At 40.5% G+C, this 13,006-nt stretch overlaps 1 protein-coding gene across 1 annotated transcript in view; it reads right to left on the bottom strand.

Annotated features, from left to right (window-relative positions):
* smchd1 (structural maintenance of chromosomes flexible hinge domain containing 1) overlaps positions 1 to 13,006 on the bottom strand; it is a 62,345-nt gene that overhangs the window by 48,207 nt on the left and 1,132 nt on the right. The window contains exons 2-10 of the mRNA XM_080752378.1: positions 11,736 to 11,811; positions 3,575 to 3,733; positions 2,500 to 2,582; positions 2,170 to 2,303; positions 1,888 to 1,999; positions 1,544 to 1,663; positions 1,155 to 1,321; positions 961 to 1,054; positions 356 to 569 (exon numbers count right to left, since the gene is read on the bottom strand). Of these exons, the coding sequence (XP_080608504.1) occupies positions 356 to 569; positions 961 to 1,054; positions 1,155 to 1,321; positions 1,544 to 1,663; positions 1,888 to 1,999; positions 2,170 to 2,303; positions 2,500 to 2,582; positions 3,575 to 3,733; positions 11,736 to 11,811 (1,159 nt within the window). The remainder of the gene's footprint in view (positions 1 to 355; positions 570 to 960; positions 1,055 to 1,154; positions 1,322 to 1,543; positions 1,664 to 1,887; positions 2,000 to 2,169; positions 2,304 to 2,499; positions 2,583 to 3,574; positions 3,734 to 11,735; positions 11,812 to 13,006) is intronic.

Raw genomic sequence — 13,006 nt, 5'->3', positions numbered from 1 at the left:
CATTCATGAGATAGAAGCCATTATGTTTTCCTAAAATGTAAACAAAGATGGCTGCCATGTTTGAAAGATGGGGTTGCTATGGGGGTTAAACATGCAATTTCGCGATTGCTATCATGCCTACTAAAGTTTTTGGGGTCCAAATTTTTTTTTGAAAAAAAAATCTTTTGAATTTTTTTTTTTTCTTCTCGGGATTATCGGGCCTGGCGGGGAAAGACATTGAAATAATCTCGGGACTATCGGGCCTGGCATGCAATGAGTTAATTACACTAACTTGTCTGAAGGAATGCGATTCTCGACAATAATCTGAAAGTATCTTGACATGTACAGTACCGTATCTGAAAGGAGCATTAATTACCCATCAATGCATGGGGGTCCTCGGGGTAGGTCTCCCTATCGTACATGAAGGGATGGTACCTCAAGACTCCCTCAACTTTGCCTCCAGCCTCTACTTCGGCCTTGAACTCAAACGTGTCAGCGGTAGCGTTGATGTACAGAGTCTGCATGTCGTCGTCAAGCTGCCGGAGTTTCATCACGCAAGGACACTTGGTAGGTTTTTCCCGCAAGGTGATCTGATGAAAAGACATTAAATTCAACATTCAAATACAATCATTAGATGCACAGCTGCTGGATACTGTGTACATCAGGGCTTGTACAGGCTTTCAAAAGCCAAGTTCAGGCACATGTCCAGCATACAGTACTCAAGGTTTTTAAAGGACATATCCCTGTCCTATTGCTATACAATGTGGTAAAGACTGTCTGTAGGTTTTATAAAATATTTAACCGATGAAAAGTCGTAGTAGTAAGACGTAATTAAATATCTACATTGGGTTCAATGGAACACAGGTTCTTATTTTTTTCAATTTCTGAAAAAAGTAATTGTTTTGGTTTCTGCCTGACAGTGACAACCTTCAACCTGGCATCCCTATTTTGGGCAATTGTAAGCTACAGTGGAAAGATTACCTCGATGTCAATGTTGGGCTGGGTATCTTCAACTGGTGCGGACAACCCCCTTACATTCCCATTTGGGCCATGGATGTAATAGTGATACACGTGGCTAAAGAGAATAAAATAATAACAATGCATTATGTAGCAAGCAATCGGTCAAAGTGTCAACAGATACATGCTGTCAAGAGGGTGCAGGCAAATACACTCACGCTAGTTCTCTCATACAGGCTTCAAAGTCCTGTTTAAGCAAGGTTATGTGCTCTGTCTGCACTCCTGTGATGACCACTGCTGTGAAGCCCTCCTTCTCAAACTCCTCAGCGATGAGTTGACGGAGAAACACCTCGTCATCTTGCTTCACGTGTGACGAGTCACCAACCTGCAGTGACCAGTGATGGAAAGATTTAAAGATTTTTCCAAAATAGCAGATCTACAAGCTTGTAGTGTGTTGAAATTGAAAGTGATGCGCTATGAGCTTGTATACTGTATATGCTATTTTTTAAAAGCTTAAGTATAAAACAATGCCTTTAAGCAACAACAAAAAAATCTAAAATGACACAGATGCTTTCCCGGTCTTAATAGGTTAAAGTTAGACACTCGCCTTCCGGTTTCTGATAACACCGGTGTAGATGTCCTCGTTGTTCTTCTCTTTTTTCTCAAACTGCTCTTTTGAAATAATAAGCTCATGGACATCTGGGCAACCTACTGGTCTGGTGATCATCTACAAACACAGAAACACATGGATTAAAGCTTTTTTTCCACTTTCTTTTTTTTCCTTCTTCCTTTCAGGTCAAGTCCTAATCTGTGATCTAACAGCATGAAAGGAGACTTGGGGACTAGTCGGTTAGTATTTGTTGTACAGTAGGCAATACAATGTTGTTGCTCTTAGTTTTGGTGACTTGGTTTGGTTGCCATCCTATATCAATATAAATGTCCAGCATTTACCCTAGTAGCGTCTCCAATGTAGAACACAGCTTGTTTTCCTCCCACGCCAAAGTAGGATATATCACTGTTGATACTCCGATATACTGGATCTGGACGGATATATCCTTCATCACTGCAGAAGAGAATGACTTTAGGTCACAGGCAGAACTTAATGACAAAGTTTTAACTTTTAACAATTACATAGCTTCTCTAATACTTATATAATCGGCATTGCTTCGAGTACATGAAGCAATGCCTTTAGATCAAGTAAGCCTACTTTGTGTAGTCCGAGGATGAACCAACCTTTCAAATTTGCCTTTTTTCCTGTTGAACTTAGACAGCCTGTACACTGCCCAGTTACTGAGCTGCTTTGATGACATACCATGGCCATTGTCCATGACAACCACTGCATGTTTCCCCATGGTCTCATCAAATAACTAGAACCGTGACAAGGCACACATGCAGCTGACAGTTAGTAACCATTCAACAATAGCTTTGATTTATTTTTAAAACGCTCAATGTTATGACTGCAATAATACTTTAAAAACCTTCAGTGACAAACAAATATAAATAAAGAGAGATTAAAATAAAAACAAACATCCATAGAAAAAGTACAACTAATCCATGACTAACCAAACGGATCTCGATTGTCCGGGAGCCAGTGTTTTTTGACGTTGCCGACAGTGCGTTGTCAATTAATTCGGCAAGGGCGTAGGCTGAGGAAAATGTAAAACATGGTATTAATCAATTATGCCATAGCATCACAGACATCCTTCCTCTATCTAATCACCTGGAAATACAAAAAAAAAAATCCAATTCTAAGTGACAATGAAAGATTGAACAACGCACGTTTAACACTAACAAGTGACATTTGCAGATTTTTACACTAAATAAGGGAATTTATAGTGATCCCCATGGAGAAATTATTTATGTAGATTTAGGGCTCGAACACACTGTACGATATTGTGTGGTCGGCAAGTCATCAGATCAGATTGTTAGAGTATTTCACACTGCACGAGTGACTTTCTTGAAATTGGCTGTTGTGGTTTTTCGCCAACAAGATTGATCACCGACAAGATTGATCACCGACAAGGGGTCACACACTGCCAGATATTTCATCAGGATGCATCTCCGATATATTTTATTACAATATTACATTTGTTTTTATTCTAATTGTGCACGAGAGCGGGCGCTAATGATTTTCCTCTCTTGCTGTGCGTGCACCGTGCGTGCGTGCACACACAGACAGCACACTCCGCACCTGTTCAATGTTTTCATAATAACACCAGCCATGCTGCTGCGTGGTTTTATCAACATATTGTGAGATGCGTTGGTTTTATATTGCTATTAAACAGCATCTATATTATGATGAATGATTTAATAAGCCTTTATTAATATATATATATATGGACTTAATATTAACGTTTTCCGGGAAGGTAGGGTGTAGATCAGAGTAAAACAGGCTCTTGGACCAGTTAGGGCCTGGGATTGATGACATCAGAAATCTCCATATATGGGCATAAAAGGGATTTTGTTTCTGGGAATGACCATATATGGACTTTTTATTTTATCCTTTAATAATAATATGTATCCATTTACATACAATATATTTTATGCCCATACATGGATAGATGCCCATACATGAACCAGCCACACAGATGCACCTTTTCGATTGAATAATATTTGCTTAAGACAATCAAGTACTTACGTAAAGCCTTTTGTCCTGCACTGGCATAGTACTCATACCTGCCACTTCGGACCAGAGTATAAAAATGAGGGACAAAAGTAACAACTTCCTTTGTTGCCACACCCAGGACTTGGTCCTCCTTCTGCAACACGTGCACAGTGTTGCCATCTTGAAGCACTTCTGCAAAGACAAGTGAAATCAACCAATAACTAGGGCTGTCACAATCATGACATTTCACCTGACGATTAATTCACAAAAATAATTGCAATAAACCATTTAATTGTGTTTTGGGCATTGAACATTGGAACATACTGTATATGTAAAAACTAAATCTGTTTGGCTTTTACGCTTCGTAAACAAACATTTTACAGAGCAAATAACTTTAATATACAAAAAAAAAAAGATTGACATTTAACTCAGTCGGTGCCATATTTAAAGTGGGATGACCTCTTATATTGCCGGTTCGCCAACAAAGGGTTAAAAAAATAGTGTGCACGCTGGTGCACACATTCGTGCACAGATCATGCACTATGCATGTGCATGCTTTTCACAGCTTTCAAACAAAAAAATCCGCTTGGAAATCCGTTCAGGCATTCAGGAGAAAGGAGCCCTTATGTTTTCTTCAAATGTAAACAAACATGGCTGCCATGTTTGAAAGATGGGGTTGGTATGGGGGTTAAACATGCAATTTCGCGATCGCGATCATGCCTAGTACACTGTTGGAGGTCCAAAATTTTTTTTTTCAAAAAAAGTTTTTTCAAAAAAATTTTTTTATTTTTTTATTATTCTTTTAACTCAGTTACTGCCAATTAAATATGCCTTCTTTGGGTTCTCCCTGCCAGCCCTCTCCATAGACTTCCATGTAATTTATAGTGCACAGATCATGCACGCCCATGCACAGATCATGCACCATGTTTGTGCAGGCTGTTCACAGCTTTCAAACAAAAAAAACAGATTGGAAATCCGTTCAGGCATTCTTGAGATAATAGCCATTATGTTTTACATGTTATGTAAGCAAAGATGGCTATCCTGTATGAAAGATGGGGTTGTATGGGGATGGAACATGCAAAATCGCGATTGAAATCATGTTTACTAGATTTAATGGGGTCCAAAACATTTTTTTTGAAAAAAAAAATTTTTGAAAAAAAAATTTTTTTTTGTTTTTTTTCTAAGTAAAAGTCGATTTAAGTCGTCTGGCAGGGAAGTCCATAGTGAGAAAGTTGATCTAAAAGTCGTTTGGCACTGTATGAGTTAAAAAAGACGTTCAGAAGACGTCTGGCAGGGAGGTCCATAGTGAAAAAGACGTTTTAAAGACGTTTTTATCATAGAAACATATTTTTTGGCAGGGTATGAGTTAATAACATTATGCTTTCAAAGTTTTTTTTTATATTGTATAGCCTATTGTGATACTACGATGTACCCAGTATAATAGATATTTGTGTATTTTCAATTTCAATGTATCTCTGGAAATGGTTGTCTAACGGGCCCTAATTAATTAAAGTATTAATGCACATGTTAATGTATTGTATTGATTATCTCATTAGCCTGCACTCAGAACCCAACCTGGTTTTCTCTCACACATGCACACAGACACACTAAGTCAGGGGTCGGCAACCCAAAATGTTGAAAGAGCCATATTGGACCAAAGAAACTAAAAACAAATCTGTCTGGAGCCGCAAACAATTATAAAAGCCTTGTATATCGTCGTTGTCAGGTGGAAACCTTGTATGTCCAAAACTTCGTTTTGTATTTATCATTTACAAAATGAACTAAACTAGTGAAAACAGCCGATCTACAAGCATGTGTGCTTGTAGATCTGCTGTTTTCACTACTTTTGTGCGTCAGTCTTGTATGATGAAGCATGGCTTTACTTTGCGAGAAAAAACAAACATACAAATTTGAAACTTGGAGATACAAGGTTTCTGCCCGACAGTGACAATATTAAAAGTCTATATTAGCTATATTAGCCTACTGTCAAAATGACTAAGTAGGCTACAAATACATAATGAGCATTACATTTAATATTTATTCTACACATTTTTACAGCATTGGAAAGCGTTAAGAATGTTTGTGTCATGTTTGTCCTCCTGCAGAAACCATATTAACCCATTCAGGCCGGGAACACATTTTGCTGTTTGGGAGGGGCTTACAGTACATGTACAGTATGTAGCAACATATTTGTTTTGTAGGCTAATTTCTGATTTAGCCCTATTCTATAGGTTAGGCCTAAATGGGTTAAAACAAAATAATATATATTTTCCCCCTATCTTTTTCCCTTAACACATTTTTGAAAAAGCTCCAGGGAGCCACTAGGGTGGCGCTTAAGAGCCCCATGCGGCTCTAGAGCCGCGGGTTGCTGACCCCCGCACTAAGTGGATGCACTAAAAGATGATGTCATAGGTTCTATGAGCTTTGCCTGGTACATGGTACATATACCAGTAAGACTCCCTAATCGGGAGATAAGCGACCGTAGGTCACTTATCTCCACAAATAGGGCAAAAATGTGTTTTGCCAAAATCTTCCTGATCCATGTTGATGACATGAGTGTAGACATACTGTGTAGTGATTTTCGTGATTTTAGGGCAAAATCTGTAGGAGCAGTGTCCAAAAATGTGTTTTTAAAAATCGGCCTGGAGGTGGCGCTATATGGGAGAGATTCATGTTGATGGGATGAGTGTAGACATACTGTGTACCGATTTGCGTGATTTTAGGGCAAAAATTGATGGAGCAGTGTCCAAAAATGTGTTTTGCAAGAATCGGCCTCATGGTGGCGCTAGAAGAGGGCCATGTGAGAAATGAGGGGTGGGGTGTCCGCGCCGGCAAGGCGGACGAATAGGTACCGGCCCCGGCTGTCCCGGTCGCTCCTAGCCAGAGTTACGGCATTTTATGTGAGCTGCAGTGTAGGGGGTCCTCCACTGGGGGCGCCACCACTTTTGCATCCGTTCTGGAGCACCAGGAGTGGGTGGTCCCCGGGAATTCCCCGTGAGCAGCCCCGTTGGGGTGCTCATTTGGTCATTTTTTACATCTGGGGGTCCCCCAGGGACCTGGGGGTCCCTGGAGCTCCGGGGGTCCTTGGAGGTTGTAGTTTGGCAGGTAAGGAACGTGTGTGCAAAATTTGGCATGGATCGGGGCAACGGTTGCGGAGATATGAGCAGGGCAAGAGTGTGACGTGTGAGGTGTGACAGACAGACTGACTGACACTTTGTGCAGGGTTTGATAGTAAATGCGACCTACGGTCGCAATCATGTCATGGAAACTGCTGTCACTGCCATGTTCCCTGCAATTCCTCAATTTTCCTTGTATGTTACAGCTATATAAGGGTTCAGATTGAGGCATCGCGTCGGCGTCAGCCTTAAAGAGGTGGTGCCATAGTTTTGTACTTTTTCTGTTTTTCATGTGTCTAGGAGGTTGAAAGTACTTCATTAGACCCCCTTATGTGTTTTTTTTTTTTTAGAAATGATGTATTCTCTTAGTATTTGTTTGTTTTCTCTTGGAGGTTGCCACCTTGTGGTGAAAAGTGTCAGTTAAAAAACACAGATACTAAGTGTGTCACAGTATCAACTCCTCCCCTATTTACCATTCACCCAACACTGTGGGGTGTGGCTATATCAGCTGGGTCACCACCCACCATGCCATCCATGCATACTTAATGAACTGGGGGTGTGGCCAGTCTGGCCACATAAAAACCCAATTCTAACTCTTTCTGTATACTTTTTTGGAAAAAATCTTCCTCCTAGTATAATCATAATACCTGATAATCATGTTTTATAGGGGGGGGGGGGGGAAATCATGGCACCACCTCTTTAAGTGAACCTATTCCGATGTGAATCAGAAGGCTCCTTCTGTCCTACCCTTTAGGATATAAGCTATATTACAATATTAACAACCTGAGAAGAAAAGTGTGCAATTGACTGAGAAGATACATCTTTGAACTTTGAAAATAAACAAGAAGATGTGTTGTAACCCCCAGATGTATTTATTTTAAAGAGGTGGTGACATAGTTTTGTACTTTTCTGTTTTGTATGTGTCTATGGAGCTAACATTACTCTAATACCCCGTTTTCATTGAGAAAAACTTCTGGAAGTTTTTTCAAAAATGACGGCAATTTTGAAATTCACGCCATTTGAAAACGGCCACTTATTTTGTGTGCCGGAAGTTTTGGCGTCCGAAATGTTACGGCAAACTAGCTAGTAATTTTTGCTCAAAGTACCGGGAGACTACAAATTTCCCTGCAGTGAAAACGGCATACCGTGAATTTTGACTTTTTTTGGACAAGCAGGTGAATGCAAGGAGCCAATATTAACTCATTTAATGCCACCCTTTCACCACTAGAGGGGGCCAAGTGTGCCACAGACAATCCCATAGAGATATGCTGGTATATGCAGAAGCCCTGCAGCCATGACTTGCCTAAACACTTTCCTTTGTGCATGTACAGGAAGAGGATGAAGTTAGCTTGAAGTTAGCTATTGGCTACCAAGCATTTTAAAAGCCTTATTTTCGTCAACTTAGCCATGATTAAACCTTGCACACCTCATGCATGGGAAAAAAACAGAGAAGAATGAGCTCTAAAAAATCCAATGCAATCCTGGATTGCATTGTTGTGGGTTTGTGCAGTTTGTTCACAGCTTTCAAACAAAAAAATCCGATTGGAAATCCGTTCTGGCATTCTTGAGATAATAGCCATTATGTTTTACACTGTTGTGAGCTTGGAGGTCTGCTACCTGAGTTGTATGGGGGTTGTATGGGGGTTAAACATGCAAAATCGCGATTGAAATCATGTTCACTAGTTTTGATGGGGTCCAAAAAAAAAAATTCAAAAAAATTTTTTCAAAATTTTTTTTTTTTTTTTTTTTTTTTGAATCACGTGTATATACGTGATTGGCACTGTGGGATGCGCTAATATATCACGTGTATACGCGTGATTGGCACAGAATGAGTTAACAGTTAAAGCATTGTATTTGGGATTGAAAGCTTCACCTTGCATAAGAATTATTATTAGGCTAGAATCCATATTGCATTCGAATGTAAGCCAAACACAGAAGACAGAAGTCTATTTCTTTCTCCAATCTCCAGCTGCGGTGCTGAGAAATGCAATCTCTTGCTAGATCAATTAATTCATGGTTCAAACTTATTTTATTCTATACCCTATTTTTTATTAAGCTGTGTGGTTTTGATACAAGTCCTGTCTGACTGGAGTCTGGGACGCGCTGCCCTCATATAATGCCGAGCCTGTGATGAAAGCTGGAAGTTTCATAATAGTTAATAGTTTCTTGTCGTTGTTGTGTGATGATTAAAAGTGTTACAGCAGCGAGCGTCGAGTCTGGTCATATCGTTCACGGTTGTTGCATGAAGAATACGTCTTGTAACTTGTTAAATCCATTTGTAGGGTTCAGGCTTCAGGGTGAGAGAGAGAAAGAGGCTGACAACGAACCGAAGCGACGAGCAGCAAGCGGTCAGGTAAAGGTTTATCGGCTACATAAGCGATAACCGTTAAGGAAATGTGTTTAAAAATGCGCGATTTTACCTAATTTTAAAAGGGAAAACCCACCTGTTTTTCCTCATAATAAAGCTCCCTATTTTGTTTCATTACATTCAAAACAACAATACAACGAGGAAGAAGGATAGGGCTATGATACAAATGTTTTCTATATTAAAGAAAGTGTTTTTTGCAATACAGTAGGATTGACATAATCACATCATGATCATGTCTGTAATGTAACACATCGCGGCTGCAACAGCCAACAGCAGCAGCGCGACTCAAGAGCCCTATATAACAGATTAACTCCCAAGTCCCAATGTGTACTGTATGTACACGCAAATGTAATAGTAGATTTTATAGTAAAAAATAAATGCACTGCAGTTGTGCCTGATTTAACGTTCCACTCATCAACCGAAAGTCAGGCTCAGACAACTATGCAGGCATGATAGTTTTGAGCTTGCAGATCCTATATAAACCTGTCATCATCAACACCACAACGTAAGCCAAGCAAGTTGGTTTTAAGGTGACGCTATCACGCTGGAGTGAAGCGAGGCGCAAGCTAAGGCACGCGGACCCCCCAAAGGACAAAACGGTCGCGGCCAATAATTCGAATATCTTTTTGTAAATCGAATACCTTGCCTTCGAACGAAACTTTGAATGTTCGATTTTTTTGGGTCAGCCCTAATTTTTGTACACCTGGTTGCTGATTTTTCTCGCAAAGTCTGGCAACTGGTCTTTCATGCCGCCAGAATGGTTTAGTGAAAACGACGTATTTTACAGCTTACCAGCATTTTTGCTGCCAATGAGGGCTTGTGAAAACACCCAAAAAAACAAAACTCCCGGCAAGTTGCAAATCATTATGCTAATTATTTTGCAGGAAAAATTCCGGGACTGCAATGAAAACATGCCTTAATAGACCCCCAGGTGTGTTTATAATGTGTACATTTGTCTTCCCTGTAGGGCTGGGTCGGTGTCGAAATTTTGTTACAGCGGTTTTCGTCTTCCCATTATCTACGGTATTGCGGTAATTACCGCACCCCTGTATCTATCAATTATGGTTCGGTGATAAGCCAAATATATACCTAGCATCTGCCCAAAATTCGCTGCTCCACAGTCATATAAGCCAGAGTTATACTTCCCCGTACAGCACAGCGGTCTCGCTTCGAAAGTAGCAGATCTACAAGCTCGCAACACATCGCGTCCGCGACGCTGAGCTTGTAGATCTGTGCAGTGTTGGGTTACTATAACGTAGGCTACTGGGGCTTGTCAGACACTGTACGTTGTGATTTGTGAACAAACCAGATGAGACGGGTAGATTGTGTACTGTGATTCTGTAAACTTCTGTCTCAAATCGCATTGATTAAGTGGTGATATAAACATATAGCAGACAGGTTTAAGTTACCAGACTTGACAGAAAAGGTTGTAAGACCACTGACGGAGCACACGTGTTTCTGCATCTGCACTAGCGTGCAAATGCAGTCAGTGACAGTGGTGGAAAAAGTACTCAAATTTTTACTTGAGTAAAAGTAGCAATACCAGAACATAAAAATACTCTGCTAGAAGTAAAAGGCGTCACGATGCGACCTGTTGAGCTTGTAGATCGACATGTAGTGGAGTAGAAGTAAAAGTAAAAGTATTGGCAATTGGAAATACTCCAGTAAAGTAAAGGTACCTCAAAATTGTACTTGAGTAAATGTACTTAGTCACATTACGCTTGATTCCTGGATGGACCAGGGTTCAGTTAGGTTCTTGTAAAGGACAGGGCTGTATTAACCATTGGGCCAGTGGGGCCGTTGCCAGGGGCCCTTGGCTCTCAGGGGCCCTTGGGGGAACTGGCGTGCGTGGTGAATGACAATTTACAAAAATTAAATGTATATTTTAAGCAAAAATCAAATGTGTGGGCCCCTCATCTGTTGTCTACAGGCGCTTTCTTGGTCCACAGATGATCATCATGGCTTAAAGGTGATACACCATGCATTTAAAAAGTATTTATGTCATATCGTTTATGTCCCAAAAACGTTTTTCAAAAGGTTTGAGGCTAAATTACCACTCCTGAATAGAGAGCCTCTCATTTTTGAATGGCTCTCAGAGCATTTTCAGCTGCAATACCACCTTTGGCCTGAACTGCAAGACCCCCCCCCCCCCCCAAAAAATAAAAATAAAAAAAAAAATTTTTTGAAAAAAAAAAAAGTTTTTTTTTTTTTTTTTTTTTTGGGGGGGTGGGGGCCCCTAAAAAATTATCGGCCAGGGGCCCTCGCGGGGGTTAATCCGTCCATGGTAAAGGAGCGCTTGTTTTTGGTGGAGATGACGGAGGCGCGCCGTCTCAGGCGACCTTGAGTTACGTGAGACACCACCCACCTGACAACCAGGCATACGTAATGAACTGGTGAGCCACATAAAAACATAATTTTAACACTTTCTGTAAATGTTTTTGTAAAATGATCTTCCTCCTTGTATAATCATAATACACGATCATCATCATCTTTTAGGGGGGAAGAATCATGGCACCCCATCTTTAACATAGGAAAATGCTTCAACATGGAAACAATTATGACGATTATCCAAAATAATTGCATTATCAAAATAATTGCGATTAGGCGATTATTATGTAATAATTGACAGGCCATTTCATTTGTGAGATCTTTTTTGGTAGTATCATTTCCTTTCTTTGTGTTTTATCTGCGAACAGTGTTGCTCACTCACCAAATCTATCGAAATCCAACACCGCTCTGTCGGTCGTGCACAAGACAAAAGTTTCGTTGGATGGTATTGAAAATTCCTGCAGAAAAAAAAAACATGAAAACATGAGTGTCTTAGCCTGTAACTTTGTTTGATACTCGGGCAACAACAACAACACACATTTAAGCCTAATTTATTCATCATACTATCATTTCAACTAAAAAAATAAGTGACACATAATTTAGGCTTTAGATGAAAAGTATGACAATTATCAAATGACCCTAACAATCAATTACAGTTCTAGGCAACACAGAAGGGGGGCGGGGGGGAGGGGGTGCTTTTTGTTATTTCCACACAACAGCTCTTGAATGTTGAAAATGTGTCGTTTTCCGCTTTAATCTAAGGCTAGAGTTTTGGGTGGAATGGGCTTGAAGAGGGGGGTGTGTCCGATAAATGAACAGTATGTCTCTAAATGTAGAATCATGATGCAACTTAACTCATTCTGTGCTAAAACCGAATAATTTCGGTTCTTTTTTCCATTCCCATACTAATTTTTTAATCTATTTCGCTTACCCTGAGCTGCTAGTAGCGACGTGGGTGGTCCTGGCTCGTCCACCGCTTCACAACGAGCCATTCTACTTGTCCCGATGATTTATTCCATTGAAAATGGTTTAGAAAAAAGTTTAGAGCCCCCCCAAAAAAACGCTGATTCAGCAAGACGTATTAAGGATTGCCAAAACCGATTTTTTTAGGTTCCTTTAGTAAAATGAATTAAATAATCGGAGGCCTCAACGTAGCCCCGGTCGAATTTTCCATCCAAGCACATGGCCGCGATTCTGTTTACATGGCTCGTAATGGGAAAAAAAGGCCGCGCCACGCCGCCCACTCCAATAGAAAAACACATCTTTACAGCGGATTATCTCCGGATTGTGTTCCGAGGCCAGCAGAAACGTTTTTCTTGGCGGCTGAATAACTTTAGATCGGTCTTCTAAAAAATTACAGAGCCGATTGCTAACTGAAAGCTAACTTCCTCCAGCTCGCTAGCATAGCACTCAATGCAGTGTAAAGCCAGGCCAGCTCAGGCTGGGGACCCGGATGTGATAGTGAATGTCAACGGGAGAATGGCTGGCACTCTAGCGGCACCTTGCGGCGCCCGGCAGTAATTGAGTTAACTTAAAAACTGTACATAAGACGTTACAACAACCCCAGAAGGATTTTGAAGGGAAACCCCCCCTTAAGCACAATACTTGAGTAAATGCAGCTCGTTACATTCCACAAACTGTACGTCACACAGA

Source organism: Nannobrachium achirus (assembly GCF_963921795.1).
Source record: "Nannobrachium achirus genome assembly, chromosome: 21".
NCBI lineage: Eukaryota > Metazoa > Chordata > Actinopteri > Myctophiformes > Myctophidae > Nannobrachium > Nannobrachium achirus.
Note: the sequence above shows the minus strand (reverse complement) of the source record. Positions and strands in the feature narration are given on the sequence as shown.